Source organism: Lepidochelys olivacea (assembly GCF_965140295.1).
Source record: "Lepidochelys olivacea isolate rLepOli2 genome assembly, chromosome: 1".
Taxonomy (NCBI): Eukaryota; Metazoa; Chordata; order Testudines; family Cheloniidae; genus Lepidochelys; species Lepidochelys olivacea.
This window is the reverse complement of record NC_140411.1, coordinates 263,537,838-263,556,010: the sequence shown is the minus strand read 5'-3', so window position 1 is coordinate 263,556,010 and position 18,173 is coordinate 263,537,838. Positions and strand designations below refer to the sequence as shown.

Sequence of the window (18,173 nt, the reverse complement as noted above, 5' to 3'; positions counted from 1 at the left end):
GGGAAGGGGAGTCCTTTTTGGATATGGAGCCAGGAACACGAAGCTCCCTGCCCTGCGAGTCCTCCCAGCCTGCTCACCTGCTGTCACCCTGCGGACCTCGCTCACATAGTCCAGGAAGTGGTAAGGAAAGCCTGCGGGCCGATGGGATGACAGGCCATGGCCCCCAAAATCCATGGCCATGTAACAGTAATCTGAAAGAGGCAGGCGAGACAGTAAGTCACAGAGTAGCCTCCCTCCCCACAACAGCGAACCAGAGGCTGATCTGCCCCACCTTTAGGGAGCAATGGGATGAGTCTGTTGAAGGTGTTGGCATTGTCCAGCCAGCCATGCAAGCAGAGCATGGGATGGCCTTGCGGGGATCCCCAGGCCTTGGCTGCAATGTGGCCCCAAGGAACTGGGAACTTCATCTCCGAGACCATGCCTGAAATACAACATACAACAGCAAATTACATCACCCGAACGCTGCAGCCTCATTGCTCAGTTTGGGTGCTGTGAGAGTCATCACTCAGCACTCAGAACAGGTAAAGAGTTACACAGGTGCCAGCTGTTAGTCACCTAGCAAACTCCAGCCTTTGCTTATACTCCACACCTGAACATAGCCATTATATGAACAACATACCCATATATCTTAATGTCTGTACTTTGACCCGTTAACCTTTTACCCTAAATCAGGGATACTGCAGATTATGTATTCCTTACCCCATCCGATCTTAAACGGAACTTTGCACCCCTTGATAATCTGTACGTTATTCCTTGATAACCAGAAACTTCTATGCTTAAACTCTGTACTGTTCACTTTTTAAAATCATCATCTTAATACAATTTTTAAAACTGTTTGCCACCCCCACCCCACGAGCTCTTGGCCTCTCACTAGTCCTTGCCCCACCCAGTGCATGTACCGCCTTGCACTCATGTCCCTCCTCTTCCTCCCACATCCCAGCTCCCCCAGTTCCACCAGCTGTCCAGTGAGTGATGAGCTGGACCCAGGATCTTACTCCTTTTAATCACAGAGGTTATTTCCTGAGCTATTTTGGAGTTTCTTTCTGGTAAGTTCTGACCCCCAGAGGCCTTTCCTTTGGGATTCCCCCTCCTCTAGGTCAGTAGCAGCTGCCCTGTCTGATAGCTAGCACCATCAGCACAACTGCACCTTCCAGGGCAACATGCCAGTGATGCTCCTTAACTGCCAGGAAGGGGAGGGGTTCACGATAAAGCAACAGAAGGAATTCCCCTCTCCCAGTCCTCTCCTGGCTCTGCAGCACCTGCTAACCCAGCTGGCCACAGACACAGAAGATCTGGAGTGGGAATCAAACCTGGATCTCAGCAGTAGATTCCCCTTGGTTAGCAACACAGAGACCTACCTGCCACTGGCAGAGAAGACCATTTCAGCACTGAGGGCATCTCGTCTTCTCTGTCTCCTGGAGCCTTAGAAGAAAAGGGGAACACAGCCTACTAGAAACAGTGAGCAAGGGGAGGCAGACCCAGACCTTTCTCCTTCAGCACTATAGTTGCTCCAGAACCTGATGCCAGATTGCTGGAGTCTGTTCCACCTCCCTCATGGACCTTGTCACAGAAGACACTCCTGTCACACAGTGCTTATTAGCATCTCCAAGGAAACAGCTCCCTATTCATCATCCACCGTGGGCTCCTCTACCATAGACCCTATCCGCCATGGCAAAATCATCACACCTCTGGACACAATGTAGGATACTTGAATAGCTTGCCATGCCAATGAAGTCTCATTTAATTGAATTCAATCAGCTGCTTCTGCGAAATGGCTGGAGATGCTGAAGATCATGAGAAATGTCAGAGCTGCTGCATGAAGAAATCCCACAACTAGAATAGCAGGAAGTAGTGCCTGTAAGGATTGAGGGGTATTGACAGAGCCAAGGCTGGTATTGGCCAGTCAGAGAGAGGCTATGGGACCAGACTATCTGACTTGGCATGGTAATCTCCATTAATTTCAGAGGCTCTATTACTTCTGCTCTCAGGATCCCCTGATCATTGTTGCTCCCCCATTGCTGCCACCTCATCTGGGCTCTATGCGTGGGCTGGGAAGAGGCTTTCTGCTCTCTCCACCCATTCAAGAGCATATCGGAGCAGAGGCTGCACTTGCGTGAGGAGCCCAGGCCTTTTAGGCTTAGCCCAGGCCCCACGCAGAAAAGTGATATTGGCATAGCTACACTGGTCAGGGGGTCTGGAAAAACCACACCCTGACCAACATAGCTATACGGACAACACCCCCAGTATAGATGCAGCTATGTTGACAGAAGAGGGCCTCTGTCAATGGAGCTAATGTCATTCAGGGCGGCGGTGTTCCTACACTGATGGAAAAACTCCTTCTGTCGGTGTAGGCTGCATCTGCGCTAGTGGACTATGCTGACATCATTACATTGGCATAGTCTCCACAGTGTAGACATATCTTCAGTCTGAGAAGTCAGAGAGTGGTTCAGCCCCACTTACCAGCAAACAAAATATTCTATAATATTCTTGCGAGGAGAAGGAAAGCTTACTGGTATAGAGATACCGGCACACCGTACCAGCAAAGCGCTCCTAGTGTGGCAGTAGCTCTACTGGCAAAGCTGTTACCGGCATAATAAAATCGCCCCATGAGCGAAACAAGCTATACTGGGCAAGGCACATCTTTGCTGGCATAGCTGCCCCTAGCCTAGGGACTTCTCCCAACCCAGCTATGTCAGATCACAGCTCTTCACACTCCAGACTAACAGCTGTGCTGGCAGAAGTCCCTAGTGTAGAACTGCCCCTAGAGTAAGACACTTAAGGCCAGAACATTTGCTGGTATAAAGCAAACATGCAAGTTTACCCTCACTGCAGACATGGCCCTTAAGCTTCAAGAAGCCAGACCGCTTGAGACAAGGGACACACAGCCTCTCAGCACTAGGGTGTTGGTCCAGTTCCAGCCCCTGGTTGGATGCGTCCTTGACCAGGGCTGTACTAGAAACTTTTGTCAGTACAGCAATGTCAGTTAGGGGTGGGATTTTTTTTTGCAACATTTCTATTCCACCAAAAGCCCTAGTGTAGAATCAGTTATATTGGCAAAAAGTGACTTTACCAGGATAGCTGATTTCATTAGTGCCAGCGGCATACACTCGCCTGGCAAAAAACGCTCCCGGCCAATATAAGCTAGGTCTGTGCGAGGAGGGTTTGCTGGCGTAACTCTAGTAGTGGCAAACCTTTTCTAATGCAGATTAGGCCAAAGTCATTCCCAATTTGTTTCACAAAAGCTCTCTGGTAGGATCTGGTCTGATTCCCAGCAGGACGAGTCCAAATAACAAACCCCAGCATCCTGCCCATCCGTCCCCTGCCTTTGCAGTCTCCGCAAACAGGCCAAGGACTGAGAGCGCCAAGGAGAATGAACTGACCCCTTAGCCGTGGTCCCCCTGCGCTGAGGCACAGTGGGAAACTCCGTTGCTACCCACCCAGCCCGTATTTATCCTGGAAACCAGAAGCCAGGCTTCCCCTCTGGCATCCTCCCCAGCACTAGCCTCACTCAGTCAGTACAAAGAGGAGATTTCTAAAAGGAGGAAGCTAGGTAAGAACCACACCAAGGGGGAAGGAGATCAGAAGGCACCTGTGCAGCGGCTGCTCACATACCTCCAGGAGTCCGCACAGCTGCGTCAAAGCCACAAGCAGCTGCACAGGCCGAGGCCTGAGTCGGCTCGGTGCAGAGAGGGGAGGACTGAGACAGCCGCTTCCTAGTAGTTGCAGCCGGAACCACACAGACGGTGCCCTCCCCCTGTGGATGCAACGCTTAAAGGGACCTAACCCTGCCCCTTCTCCAGCGCTCCTCCAGGATGTAAAAGTGATGTACAGCAGGCGCGGTGATAACCGGGCCTTACATTGCTGTGGCCCCGTCCTTGCTGAAGGGAGCCTGCTTCTCTGTGCCCCGCGTCGTCGAACGGGGGCGTTTCTCCCGCTGCTGAAACGCGGCCACCGCGGCTCCGGGCTGCGGCCGCTGCTCTTGAGGAGCGCGCCGCGAGCGCCGGGCAGGGCGCGAGGGAAGCCTGCCGCAGCCCGCGCCCGCTTCTGGGGAGGCGGCCCCCGCCCGAACAAGAACCGAGCCCGGGCAGCAGTAAGGCCCCCGGGCTCAGTAACACGATCCCTCTTATGCAGCGTTGTTGGCGCTGGGCCAGCCCCAGGACATGCGCGAGACCGGGCGGGTGAGGGGATATCTTTCATGCGACCAGCTGCTGCTGCGGGTGAAGAGCTCCGGGTAAGCGTGGACGCCTTTCCCGCTCACCAGCAGCAGTTAGCCCGGGAAGTAAAGGAGATTACCTCACCCCCCCTGTGCTCCGTAATTAGCCCGCTCGTGACTGCAAGGGAGCAGCCGCGCGGCGTGTGTATCGCTGTGTTCTGATTTTAAACTCTTCCCAGGAGCGCGCCCCATCGCCCAGGAACAGCCACCCCTGGTGACTAGAAGCACAATGGCAGCCAAAGGACAGCCTGGCCTGCAGCACCCCCTCTAGGACACACCTGAGACCTGCAGCTTCACGGCTCAGACATGGTTGAGTCATTCTACTAAGTAAAACTATTTCCCCTTGTTTATTCCTCCCTCCTCAGACGTTCTTGTTAACTCCTGGAAATGGCCCACCTTGATTATCGCTTCAAAAGGTTTTCTCTCCCCCCACCCCACTCTCCTGCTGGTAATAGCCCATCTTAAGTGATCACTCTCCTTACAATGTGTATTTTTTCATGGTCTGTGTGTATATAAATCTCCTCACTGTATTTTCCACTTTATGCATCCCATGAAGTGAGCTGTAGCTCACAAAAGCTTATGCTCAAATAAATTGGTTAGTCTCCAAGGTGCCACAAGTCCTCCTTTTCTTTTTTCAGAAATGTCTGCACTTTGACAGCAGGAGACTGTGGCCTGGTCTACGCTACATGGTTAGGTTGACATAAGCTGCCTTAGGGTGACCAGGTGTCCGGTTTTCGACCAGAACACCCGGTCAAAAAGGGACCCTGGCGGCTCCGGTCAGCACTGCCAACTGGGCCATTAAAAGTCCAGTCAGTGGTGCTAAGGCAGGCAAGTCCCTACCTGTCCTGGCTCCGTGCTGCACCCTGGAAGCAGCCAGCAGCTCTGGCTCCTAGGAGGAGGGGGCATGGGACTCCGCACACTGTCCCTGCCCCGAGCACCGGCTCTGCACTCCCAGTGGCTGGGAACCGTGGCCAATGGGAACTGCAGGGGTGGTGCCTCTGGGTGAGAGCAGCATGCACACCCACCTGCCGCGCCTCCACCTAGGAGCCAGACCTGCTGGCTGCTTTTGGGGTGCAGCATGGAGCCAAGACAAGCAGGGGGCCTGCCTTAGCCCTGCTGTGCTGCTGACTGGGAGCCACCCAAGGTAAGCCCCTGACCCAAACCTCTGCCCCAGCCCTGAGCCCCCCCCCAAACCTGGAGCACCCTCCTGCACCCCAAATCCCTCCTCCCTGGCCCCACCCCAGAGCCTGCACCCCCAGATGGAGCCCTCACCGCCCCCGGCACTCCAACCTCCTGCCCCAGCCCACAGCCCCCTCCCACACCGTGAACCCCTCTGCTCCACCCCACAGCCTAGAACCCCCTCATACGCCTCAAACCCCTTATCCCTGGCCCCACCCCAGAGCCTGCACCCCCAGACAGAGCCCTCACCCCTCTGCCCCCCAACCCCCTGCCCAGCCTGGAGCCCTCTCCTGCACCCTCAACCCCTCATTTCTGGCCCCACCCTGGAGCCCGCACCCTCTCCCGCACCTCAACCCCCTGCCCCAGCCCAGTGTAAATGAGTGAGGGTTGGGGAGAGCAAGCCACCGAGGGAGGGGGAATGTTGTGAGCAGAGGGCAGGGCTTTGGGGAAGGGGTGGGGCTAGAGTATTCGGTTTGGTGCAATTAGAAAGTTGGAAACCCTACCAGAGCCTCTTGGGAAGGATGGCCCTGAAGCCTGGGGCCAGGTATTGAATTAAGATGGCATTCTGCTTGTTTGCTAACCTTTGTGATAAAGGAATAATAAACCCCCGTGAGACTGGGCCTGGCAGTGCATGCTTGGAGTTGGGCAGTGGTGGCTGCCTGTGACCCCTGGTACCAGAAGTGGGATCTCAGCCCACCCCTAGACTAAGGGGAGAGATGGAGGAGGTGATGTGCCTGTTAGTGGCAGGGCAACTGCAGCAGCTGACCCAGGCCCTGCTGATGCAGTTGAAGGAGAATCAACAGAAACAGCAGGAGGCCCATTGGCAAGAAGTTCACTCCAAACAGTAGGTGTGGATACAGAAGCGGTTGGGCCGTGCCATGCCTGGTAATGCAGTTGGTGATGGGACTGGGGGCCAGTTGGCTCTGGGCCTGGCGAAGCTCAGACCAGAGGATGATCCCCAGGGTTTTCTCTGGACACTTGAGTGGGTGGTAAAGGCAGCGGACTGGGAGGATTTGACTTGGGCAGCCTGCATAGCACCGCTCCTGACAGGTGAGGCACAGGCAGCTAACCAGGCAGTGAGCGATGAACAGGCAGACTCCTATCCAGTGGTGAGGGCAGCCATCCTAGACCGGTTAGGGCCGACTCCGGGGGCTTATGGGCGCAGGGTCCAGGTAGAACTGTTCCTGCAAGGGGCACGACCGCGGGTAGTGGCCCAGAAACTACGGGACCTCGTGACGTGGGCGCTCTGCCCAGAGACCAGTTCAGTGGAGAAAGTTCTGGATCAGGTTGTCCTGGAACAGTTCCTGAAGGTTCTACCTGGGGGTGCAGAGCTGGGTGGGGCACTTCCAGCTGGCCTCATGGGGGGAAGCCATGGAGCAAGCTGAAGCCTTCTTTGAGGCTGAAGGAGACAAGCGGCCAGGGAAGTATGGTAAACCGAGTGGAGTTCACCAGGGGTGACCCATGGAAGTCCTCAAGGGGAAAGACCCCAAGCGTCCTAAACATTGTGTGGGGGGGGGAGGGGCGCACAGCACCTACAAAGGACCCGGGGAGCCCTGCGGTCTACTGGAAATACTGGTGGAAGTGGACCACGGGGCCCTGTGGTTTGCTTCAGTTGCGGTCAATCTGGGCATATTAAAAAAAAAATTGCCTGATTATGGAATGTGATACCGCAATTGTTACTACAATGGGCCCAAGCGGTGGGGGTCAGCTCCAAAAATCAGAGGGCTCTGCTGTGGGTAGTAGCAGTTAGGGTGAGAGGAACTGTAGTTAAGGGACTCATAGACTCAGGTTGCGAGTGTACTCTGGTTCAGGAAGACCTGGGGAGGTTGAATAGTCTGGATTGACACCTACCTCCCAGTTCTTGTCTCCTGTATTCATGTCGAGACCCGCATCTATCCCACTGCAGAAGTTGATGTGGAGGCATGTGGTTGGAGAGCTCAACTGCATGTCAGGGTAGCCAAGGGCTTGCCTTGGCCCATAGTTCTGGGGAGAGACTGAGTGGGTTTCTCAGACCTCCTGCAAGAGGGGCTAGGACACCAGCCCAAGACCAGCGGGGGAGGGGTCTGGGGCAGACTAGGAATGGAGTAATAGGGCTGGGAGCCAGAGTAAGGATGACAAAGAGGGACTGAGAGGGAGAACATGATTTTCCCTGACCAGCCTAGGAAATGCCATCAGGAGTTGGACAATGTAAGCAATAAATTGACTGATGGTCAAAATCCCTTTCATAGAATCATAGAATCATAGAATATCAGGGTTGGAAGGGACCCCAGAAGGTCATCTAGTCCAACCCCCTGCTCAAAGCAGGACCAATTCCCAGTTAAATCATCCCAGCCAGGGCTTTGTCAAGCCTGACCTTAAAAACCTCTAAGGAAGGAGATTCTACCACCTCCCTAGGTAACGCATTCCAGTGTTTCACCACCCTCTTAGTGAAAAAGTTTTTCCTAATATCCAATCTAAACCTCCCCCACTGCAACTTGAGACCATTACTCCTCGTTCTGTCATCTGCTACCATTGAGAACAGTCTAGAGCCATCCTCTTTGGAACCCCCTTTCAGGTAGTTGAAAGCAGCTATCAAATCCCCCCTCATTCTTCTCTTCTGCAGGCTAAACAATCCCAGCTCCCTCAGCCTCTCCTCATAACTCATGTGTTCCAGTCCCCTAATCATTTGTGTTGCCCTTCGCTGGACTCTCTCCAATTTATCCACATCCTTCTTGAAGTGTGGGGCCCAAAACTGGACACAGTACTCCAGATGAGGCCTCACCAATGTCGAATAGAGGGGAACGATCACATCCCTCGATCTGCTCGCTATGCCCCTACTTATACATCCCAAAATGCCATTGGCCTTCTTGGCAACAAGGGCACACTGCTGACTCATATCCAGCTTCTCGTCCACTGTCACCCCTAGGTCCTTTTCCGCAGAACTGCTGCCTAGCCATTCGGTCCCTAGTCTGTAGCTGTGCATTGGGTTCTTCCATCCTAAGTGCAGGACCCTGCACTTATCCTTATTGAACCTCGTCAGATTTCTTTTGGCCCAATCCTCCAATTTGTCTAGGTCCTTCTGTATTCTATCCCTCCTAATCCTATCTGGCCAAATTATGGGGTTTCCTGTTATACAGAGTTTCAAATTACCCCTAGATAGAGGCCTTGATATGTAGAAGGGGATGGTTGTTAAATTTAATAATCATTGTACTCCAAATATTTTTGGCTGCCACAATAACTGGAAATTGTTCTTTAGGGAATCTGTATTAATCTGAGTGCATTGCAATGGAGAGGGGTTAAGGAGCAACCAATTCTGCTTCCCGCTGGATTCAATCCAAGGCTCCAGCATGAGGTAACAAGCCATTGTGCTGTTTGGTTAAAAATTATTGCCTAATGGTAAAGTTTGAAGTTGGGAAATTTTAACCCACCTGTATTGACGGGGCTGTAATCTTTGTAAGGATGTTCTGGGTTTGTTACCAGCAGCCCCCAAGAAAGACCTGAACATGTCGATTTCAGCAAAATAAAAGGAAGGAACATGGATGGGAAGTGAATTTAGAATACAAAGGATCCTGGGAAGGGCATTCATTTTGTTTTTCCCCAAAGGGAGGGGGGTAGTGCCTTCCATTTGTTTAAATCATTTTCTGACTGCATGATTAATGGGGCTAAGTTAACCTTGACCAGGGGTGGCCAACCTGAGCCAGAGAAGTAGCCAGAATTTACCAATGTACATTGCCGAAGAGCCACAGTAATATGTCAGCAGCCCCCCATCAGCTCCCCCCCACTCCCAGTGCCTCCCACCCACCGGCAGCCCTGCCAATCAGCACCTCCCCCTCCCTCCCCACACCTCCCAATCATGTTTCATGGTGTGCAGGAGGCTCTGAGTGAGGGGGGAGGCGCGAGGGCAGGACAGGCTCAGGGGAGGGGGCGGGAAGGGGTGGAGCGGGGGCAGGGCCTGTGGCAGTTGAGCAGTGAGCCCCCCCCGCACACTGGAACGATGGCGCCTGTAGCTCCAGCCCCAGAGTCAGTGCGTGTCCAAGGAGCCGCATGTTAACTTCTGAAGAGCCCCATGTGGCTCCGGAGCCACAGGTTGGCCACCCCTGACCTTGACTATGTTCTTAATTTCCTTAAGGAACAAGATGCCAAGATATCTGAGGTTTGTCTGTTGCCATCTAAATATCCCTATAGGAGAGCCACTTCCAACTAGATCCATTGAGATCTTCATTGCTTCTGACATATCACAATTTATCTTGTAGCCAGAGAATTTACCAAAGTTATCTACTGTTGGTAGGATATTCAGAATAGATTGATCTAGATTTTTAATATATAGGAGGATGTCATCTGCATATAGAAGGATTTTTGTTTCCTGAGTGCCTGATTTGATCCCTTGAATACCTTGGTGTTCCCTAATTAGGGTATGTCTACACTACAAAATTAGGTTGAATTTATAGAAGTCGGTTTTGTAGAAAGCGGTTTTATACAGTCGATTGTGTGCGTCCCCACACAAATGCTCTAAGTGCCTGTAGTCGGCGGAGTGTGTCCACAGTACCGAGGCCACCGTCGACTTCCGGAGCGTTGCACTGTGGGTGGCTATCCCACAGTTCCTGCAGTCTCCGCCGTCCATTTGAATTCTGGGTAGAAATCCCAGTGCCTGATGGGGCTAAAACATTGTCGCGGGTGGTTCTGGGTACATATCGTCAGGCCCCCGTTCCCTCCCTCCCTCCGTGAAAGCAAGGGCAGACGATCGTTTTGCGCCTTTTTTCCTGAGTTACCTGTGCAGACGCCACACCACGGCAAGCATGGAGCCTGCTCAGCTAACCGTCACCGTATGTCTCCTAGGTGCTGGCAGATGCGGTACTGCATTGCTACATAGCAGCAGCAACCCATTGCCTTGTGGCAGCAGACAGTACAATAGGCCTGAAAACCATCCTTATCATGTCTGAGATGCTCCTGGCTGCCTCGGTGAGGTCGGTCAGGAGCGCCTGAGCAGATATGGGTGCAGGGACTAAATTAGGAGTGACTCAACCAGGTCATTCTCTTTAGTCCTGCAGGCAGTCCTATTGTACCATCTTCTGCCGAGCAGCCAGGAGATGTGGATGGCTTGCAGTCCTTCTGCACCGTCTGCTGCCAGCCAAAGATGTAAAAGATAGATGGAGTGGATCAAAACAAGAAATAGACCAGATTTGTTTTGTATTCATTTGCTCCCCCCTCCCTCCCTCCCTCCCTCCCTCCATGAAGTCCTGCCTGAAATACCAGAGGGAGGGATAGCTTAGTGGGTTGAGCATTGGCCTGCTAAACACAGGGGTTTGAATTTAATCCTTGAGGGGGCCATTCTGTGTGACAGTTGTTTTTGTTTCTCCTTGATGTAAAGCCTCCCCCTTTGTTGATTTTAATTCCCTGTAAGCCAACCCTGTAAACCATGTCGTCAGTCGCCCCTCCCTCCGTCAGAGCAACGGCAGACAATCGTTCCGCGCCTTTTTTCTGTGCAGATGCCATACCACGGCAAGCATGGAGCCCGCTCAGATCGCTTTGGCAATTAGGAACACATTAAACACCACGCGCATTATCCAGCAGTATATGCAGCACCAGAACCTGGCAAAGCGAAACCGGGCGAGGAGGCGACGTCAGCGCAGTGACAAAAGTGATGAGGACATGGACACAGACTTCTCTCAAAGTATGGGCCCTGGCAATGCAGGCATCATGGTGCTAATGGGGCAGGTTCATGCCATGGAACGCTGATTCTGGACCCAGGAAACAAGCACAGACTGGTGGGACCGCATAGTGTTGCAGGTCTGGGACGATTCCCAGTGGCTGTGAAACTTTTGCATGCGTAAGGGCACTTTCATGGAACTTTGTGACTTGCTTTCCCCTGCCCTGAAGCGCATGAATGCCAAGATGAGAGCAGCCCTCACAGTTGAGAAGCGAGTGGCAATAGCCCTGTGGAAGCTTGCAATGCCAGACAGCTACCGGTCAGTTGGGAATCAATTTGGAGTGGGCAAATCTACTGTGGGGGCTGCTGTGATGCAAGTAGCCAATGCAATCAAAGATCTACTGATATCAAGGGTAGTGACCCTGGGAAATGTGCAGGTCATAGTGGATGGCTTTGCTGCAATGGGATTCCCTAACTCTGGTGGGGCCATAGATGGAACCCATATCCCTATCTTGGCACTGGAGCACCAAGCCAGCGAGTACATAAACCGCAATAGTTTTCAATAGTGCTGCCAGCACTGGTGGATCACAAGGGACGTTTCACCAACATCAACGTCGGATGGCCGGGAAAGGTATATGAAGCTCGCATCTTCAGAAACTCTGGTCTGTTTCAAAAGCTGCAGGAATGGAGCACTCTGGGATAGCTCCCGAAGGCCAATACCGTCTAATTGCGTCCACAGTACCCCAAATTTGACCCAGCAAGGCCGATTTCAGCGCTAATCCCCTTGTCGGGGGTGGAGTAAGGAAATCGATTTTAAGAGTCCTTTAAGTTGAAAAAAAGGGCTTTGTCGTGTGGACGGGTGCAGGGTTAAATCGATTTAACACTGCTAAATTCAACCTCAACTCCTAGTGTAGACCAGGGCTTAGTAGTGCAAGTAGTTCTAATGCTAGATTGAACAGAAGTGGGCAGAGGGCATTCCAGTCTAGTTCTGCAAAACAGATCAAAGGTGGGAGATATTGTGCTATCCTTTAGGATAGGGGAGGTGGGGTTGGATATTAACAGATGAATCCATGATTTCCCCAACCCAAATTTATCCAGGGTAAGGAACAAATATTGCTAGATAAGGCTTTCTTTGCATGAGTGAAATGATTGCATGGGAATTTCTAGAATGTTGGTGGAATGCCATAACATTAATAAACTGACGTGTTATCTGAACCATGCCTTTCTTTTAATAAATGACACTTGACTGGGGTGAACCGTATCACTTGTTACTTTTTCAAGCCTCTGTGCCAGTATTTTTTAAAATGTTTTTATATCCATATTGACAAAAGAGGTGAGTCTGTAGCTAGTAGACTTTTTTGTGCATCCTTACCCAGTTTAAGTAGCATAGTAATTTAGGGCTTCCCTCATAACTGGAGGTAAGATACGTTTCTTTAAGGCATCTTTGTAAATGTAGAACAGCTTAGGGACCAGAATTCCTTTGAGACTTTGATCAACTTCTATCAGTAGTCATCAGGGCTCAGGGTCTTGCCTGGACTAATTTTCTCCATGGCCTTGTTTATTCCCTCTGATTGCAATGGAGAGGCCAGCCTGGCTGCTGCTCTTCTGAGATTTGTGGGAGGTAAAGAGTTTTAACAAAATTATTCAGTTCTTCTGCGTCAGGTGGTAAATCATTATTGTAAAGAGCCCAGTAGAATTTCAAAAATTTATCATTGATCTCTTTGTGATTAGCAGTAACCTGCCCTTGTTCTGATTTGATTGATACTATTTGGACCTTTGACCTCTCACTTTTAATGTGTGTGCAAGAATTTTCCCTGCTCCCTCCCCCGATTCCCAGTATGTTTGAGTCTAAAAAGAGCAAATTTGGCTTGTGCTGAAGTCAATCTATTTGCTTCATGCCGAAGATTGACTGTGATGGTAGTTTTATTGCTACATACTCACGGTAGTGTAACAGAATTGATGATAACCTGTACAAATGTGAGTGTCAATAAAATCCCACAAGTGCAGGGGGGATTATTTAATATTAATATAAAAGTACAGTGCCTATGCAACTCACATGGAAAACTGATCTGTTCTGTATTCCACTTAAAACTTGTGAATATTTTTTTGAAGTCTGCATACAATTCCTTTGTCTGCCACTTAAGAAAGTCTAGTGCCTGTCCCCGTATTTTGTTTCCCTCTATCAACCAGCTATTTTAGTGTAAACCAAAGTGCAGAGACAGTTTTCAGAAATGTTGCTTTAGAACAGAAGCAGTTAGGGAAGAGTGGAATTACCTGGTTTTATATTGTTTTTAACATGTAAGAACGTTCTGGTGACACCATTTTCCTTTAGTATATTTTGTTAATTAATTTGGGTTTAGACATATTAGTAAATATAAAATGCACCTTGTGAGTTTTTTGGTGGGTTTTCTTCTGTGGTTCTTCTGGGAGAATTCTTAGGGCTGTATGATTCTCTTTGTGTAAAGCACTTTGGGTCTATATTAGTCTGAAATATAACGCAAAAAAAGGCCCCAATTTTCCATTCTAACCAAGCTCCACTCAGCACAAGAATGGAGGTGGAGGCAAAGGTGGCTTTATGCCAGCTTTGTGCCTCCTTTGTTTTGTGGTTGTCTGGGAGCCTGCCTGGCCCCAAGATAAATAATAATAATTTAAAAAAAAGACCTCAGGGTGTCACACTGTGCCCTCCCCAAATATCTGTCGCTATATCCAGGAATAACAACTAAGCATATTAGCCTGACATTTCTGCTGAAATGATCAGCAGTGAAATAGTTAACAATATTGACATTTAAATAGTCATCACTAGGTTTTAGAATCAACAGCTTGTTTACATGGATTGGAGCAGTTAACATTTCTGAGCTAGTGTTTCAGGCTGTCTGCACACTCAGACATATATCACTAGATCATTTTACCTTCAGTTTTTTGCAACTGACAGGACAAGAGACTTAATTGTGTTCCAGAATCTAAACTTTCATTTTAAAAAAATATCATGTGGCTATATTTTAAAAATGAGGAAATGTCACATTTTATAAAAGGCCCTAATTAGATTTGCTTAGCACTCCTCTGAATGACTGTGTCTGTATGTCATGTAAAAGTTCCTAAATGGAAGACCACATAGATTCCCAGGCCAGAAGGGACCAGATCATTGAGTCTGATCTGTATAACAGAGGACTGAGAACCTCCCCACAGATTTTAATCCCTTCTTGTTTAAAACTATATCTCTAAAAGGGGCATCCTGGGTGACTGCCTGATAAGGGGTGTGAGGCTTAGATTATCCAGTTCGCGCAAGAAAATCTATTAATTGAAATTCATGTTAACTGCAATCCATAAGATGTACACAGCTCCAGTCAGTACCCACTTTGGTAACTCTCTCAGGCTATGTCTTCACTGCAGAGTCATCTTGAGTTACCCACACTCAAGTTAGCCTATCTTGAGAATGGCCATGGTGAAAAATAACATCCAGCAGCACAGAGCAATTGGATTAGGAGCACAGATTGGCTGAGTCCTACTGCATCACTAGTTTGGATGTAAGGAACACTTGAGCTTCAAAATATATCCCCTGGCAAGCCAGCTAGTTTGAGTTTAAAGCACCATTTAACTTGACCTAGAGAATGTGTGTGTGGATAGGAGTCAGGTTGGGGCAACATATGAGTTCTACTTCAAGCTCACCCTTCGCTGAAGACAAGTCTTCACTCTCTGCCATTCCATATGAAAGCGGGTGCTGCAGATCAGGATTGAAGTCCATTAAAGGAGCCCCATATGCATGCATGGGGTCCAGACTGGAAAAGCAGGGGGTGCTCTAGGAAAGGGATGAGATGCCTTGGCAGAGCTGTATGCTGGGACTAGGGGGAAGAGTGGGCTAGCAGGGGTTATTGCAGGATAGAAACGAGATGAATTGGTAGTGCTTGCCATGTAGGAGACTTTAGAAGAGCAGCCTCCCCCATTACCTGTTGTACAGCCCCTTAATGTTTCTCCTTCTTCCTAACCCAGCTTGTAAGTGATCCTGGATGCTCTATGATGCTGTTCAGCACTGCCTTACATTCATAGACAGAATTACCTCTTGCCCAGTGCTTGCAGCGTGAGAATGGAAGTGCACAGCATGTGCTGGCATCCTTTCCTGGGTCACTGCACTGTGGGTGGTGTGCAAGCAGCCTTCACTTTCCTGGAAAGCATGTCTCTTTTTGTTACTGAGAAGTGACCTACTCGGGGAGTGGGAGGGGTGGGGCCGGGCTGCAGCTTCACTGAAAGGGGCCAATGAAATGTGCCAGCGTTTCCTGCAAGAGTAGAACTAATTCAGCCTCAGTTTGATTCCAGCCACAAAGTTTTGTCCTTTTGTTTTCCCGAGGCTTCATTCCTTGAACTGTGAGCATCCCTCAAAGGAGGTTTTGCAAGGCAGCATCAGAGAGGGGACCCTGTAGGGGAGGGTATCTTACTGGAAAAAGGACCTAAGCTGTCTTCTTCACACTGGGGCTTGTGGGGGGCAGTCACACATTTCCTAGTTTGGATAGGACGAGCTCACTGCATTCACCAGGGGCTCCTTGTATCCCTCTATTTCACCTCCTGCAAGCTGCCTGTGTCACTCTCCCATTCCTGTCTATTTCAGTGACTCCCTGCAACTCCTCATTCCCCTCCCCCAGGGCAGCAGTTCTCTGTGCCCCCCTATTCCTCCGTACCCCTTCTGCCACATGTCAGAGGCTCAGTGTATTCCCCACACCGCCCTGCACCCATTCCATTGTCCCACATTTCCCCTTCTCCATGGCTGGGGCTCTGTGTGCCTCCCATTTCCCCAATTGCTTCCCCATTCCTTCTCCCATGACCCCCAGGTTCCCTTTATTCACCTCTGTGTGCCTCCCCATTCCCCACTTCCATCCCATTTCTCCCTTTCCCACATGTCAGGGGCTCTGTGTGACCCCCATTCCACCCTTCCCCCACATTCCCAGGTCTCTGTGCAACTTGAATGTAGGGCCTCACTTTGCTCAGCCAAAAACACAGTGTATTTAGAACTATTGCAATCAGCAATCTGATTTCAGATAAAACCCTTTGGACCTAAGACCTAAGGATTCTCCTGGGGAGGATATATTTTCCTTGTATTGTATTTTAGAATGTTTCAGGGATAGTGGGAATTAATCCCCCAAACCTGCAGCCTGCAGTGGAATGGTATGTTCTTGGTCTGGTGTCTTGGAGAAGCTATTTTATTATGAAAATAAATGATGATGCAGGCCCAGTTTTTGTTGAACTAACCCTTTTGCATTAGCAGCTTTTCATCGCTACCCTGAATATCCCAGAATACCTTATTCTCAGGATGCATGCACTTTCTCCAGAGGTGCAGTGTTGGGCTGGAGTTAAAAGGGGTCACACATGGCGGTGACAAGGGCCTGTCTGCTTATCTATTTTATTTCGAAGGTGCCTTTCACCTCGGTACCTAAGCACTGAAAAGAAGTTCTGTAAAAAGCACAAGTCTCCCACACGAGTCTCCTGGTTTCAGGGAGTGTTGTTTGGTTAGTGTCCCTCTTTCTTTCTTTTTTTTTTTTTTAAGTAAATTATTACTTGGGGAATACTTTAAAAGTTAATCTTACATTTCAGTCTGAAAGTTCAGGCTTTGTCTCAGTCAACTCTCCTGTGACAAGAAAGGGATTCCATAACCATGGGTCCAGTGCTAAGAATGCTCTGTCTCCTACATCTGAGAGTCTTATTTTGGGTCCCTCCAGCTGTAGCATCCCACTGGAGAGCATATAATGAGGTCATCTCTGAGGTACCTAGGCCCCAACATATTACGGTCCTTGTACATTATGACCAGGTTTTTTAAATGTGTGGAGCAAATGGAGTCAGAACACAGATGTAATATGTCTGATGGGCCTTTATTGCTTAAGAGGTAGGCTGCTGCAGGGTGTCCCAGATTCAGCTTTTATGTGGTGGTGAGCTTAGCACTAGAATAAGTGAGCTGCAGTAGTGGTAAGAAAGTGAGATCCACTGCTAGAGGTTGCCAGGGAAGATATAGAGGAAAATTTAATCTGAGAAATCACCCAGTAATGGCTACAACTATCCACAGAGGAAAATCTCTCCTCTTGACCACTCTTCAATTTTGCATTTGAAAAGCAGGAATACTGTGCCCAGCTTTCTGAAGATGCCATCCACGAATGCCCAGACAAATAAAATTCACATGAAAAAGATGAGAACTTCTTAAGGTGCAGTCATCTTAAACTTCTGATAGCTGGTGTTCAGCACACTATTTCAACCTTGCGGAGACAGAAATAACATGTGCCTTTTTATTTTTGAGGAAGAAACGTTTATGAAATGAATCACATGGTGAGCTGTTTGTTTAATGTTATAAAATATGTGGGTTTTTCCCCACTCTTTTTAGTGTTTGTTTCTCCCCAGAGAAAAAAAAACCACACTTTTTTGGGGGCTTGCTCTGTCAGTGCCCTGTAACTGTTACCTGCAGCACCCACTCTTATAATGGTCTTAGATTCTACACAGCTCTGCCAATGACCTCACTTCAGACCAAGAGCAAATTGTTAGTGCAGTGCAATCATAGGACACCATAGTGACTGGCCAAAGGAATAGCTGAATTTGGAGAAACCCAGAGAAGAAAGAGTGAAATTACAGGAGCTATACAAGGTCTGCTTGTGAATCTTTGGGTGACAGAAGAGCAAATCAGCAATCACCATTAAACTGGCAGCTGCAAATTTGAGCAGTTGCTGTCTATTCCTGTTCTTCTGCCCAATATCAAACTTCCTGAGTGTCCATGCCCAGGTATCATTATCCTTTCCTACCCATGCATTAAAGTCACCCAGGATGATCCTCTCAGAGTTTCGTTAAGGACTAACTGCAGTTGCTAGTAAAAATTATCTGCAGCTGCATCATTGACCATTGCCCTTGGTGTTGGTGGTACCATGCACTGCGATCATGGTAAGATGGCCATGGCTGGTACAGAATTGGGCATTGATAAGTTGCTCATTAATCACCCACAAACCTTAGAATGCCCATGGGGCACTGGGTGAAAGTACAATGGCCATCCCTTGCTGGAACAATCCATTGGGGGAGCCCAAGAACAGGAATGCACAGGCCTCAATTGTCTTTTCACTGCTTCCTGGTCAGTGCACTTCAGATAAAGCAAAGGTCTCAATGGTTAGGCTTTTCAATCCGTTGATGAGAACA

General features: G+C 49.5%; 1 protein-coding gene and 1 long non-coding RNA gene across 8 annotated transcripts in view; one reads left to right on the top strand and one right to left on the bottom strand.

The window, feature by feature from the left end:
* SERHL2 (serine hydrolase like 2) overlaps positions 1 to 4,401 on the bottom strand; it is a 30,007-nt gene extending 25,606 nt beyond the window's left edge. For 3 of the 7 annotated variants that reach the window (XM_084617246.1, XM_084617240.1, XM_084617245.1), the window contains exons 1-4: positions 3,613 to 3,851; positions 1,359 to 1,422; positions 272 to 421; positions 78 to 191 (exon numbers count right to left, since the gene is read on the bottom strand). In XM_084617246.1, the coding sequence (XP_084473372.1) occupies positions 78 to 191; positions 272 to 421; positions 1,359 to 1,398 (304 nt within the window). In that variant the 5' untranslated portion in view covers positions 1,399 to 1,422; positions 3,613 to 3,851. The other 4 variants (XM_084617242.1, XM_084617243.1, XM_084617241.1 and 1 more) reach the window with 4 other exon arrangements.
* LOC311514653 lies at positions 4,105 to 12,227 on the top strand. The gene is made up of 4 exons (XR_014709905.1): positions 4,105 to 4,231; positions 4,393 to 4,522; positions 8,628 to 8,723; positions 10,858 to 12,227. It is a non-coding gene; the product is annotated as an uncharacterized lncRNA (long non-coding RNA).
* Positions 12,228 to 18,173: the final 5,946 nt, after the last annotated feature.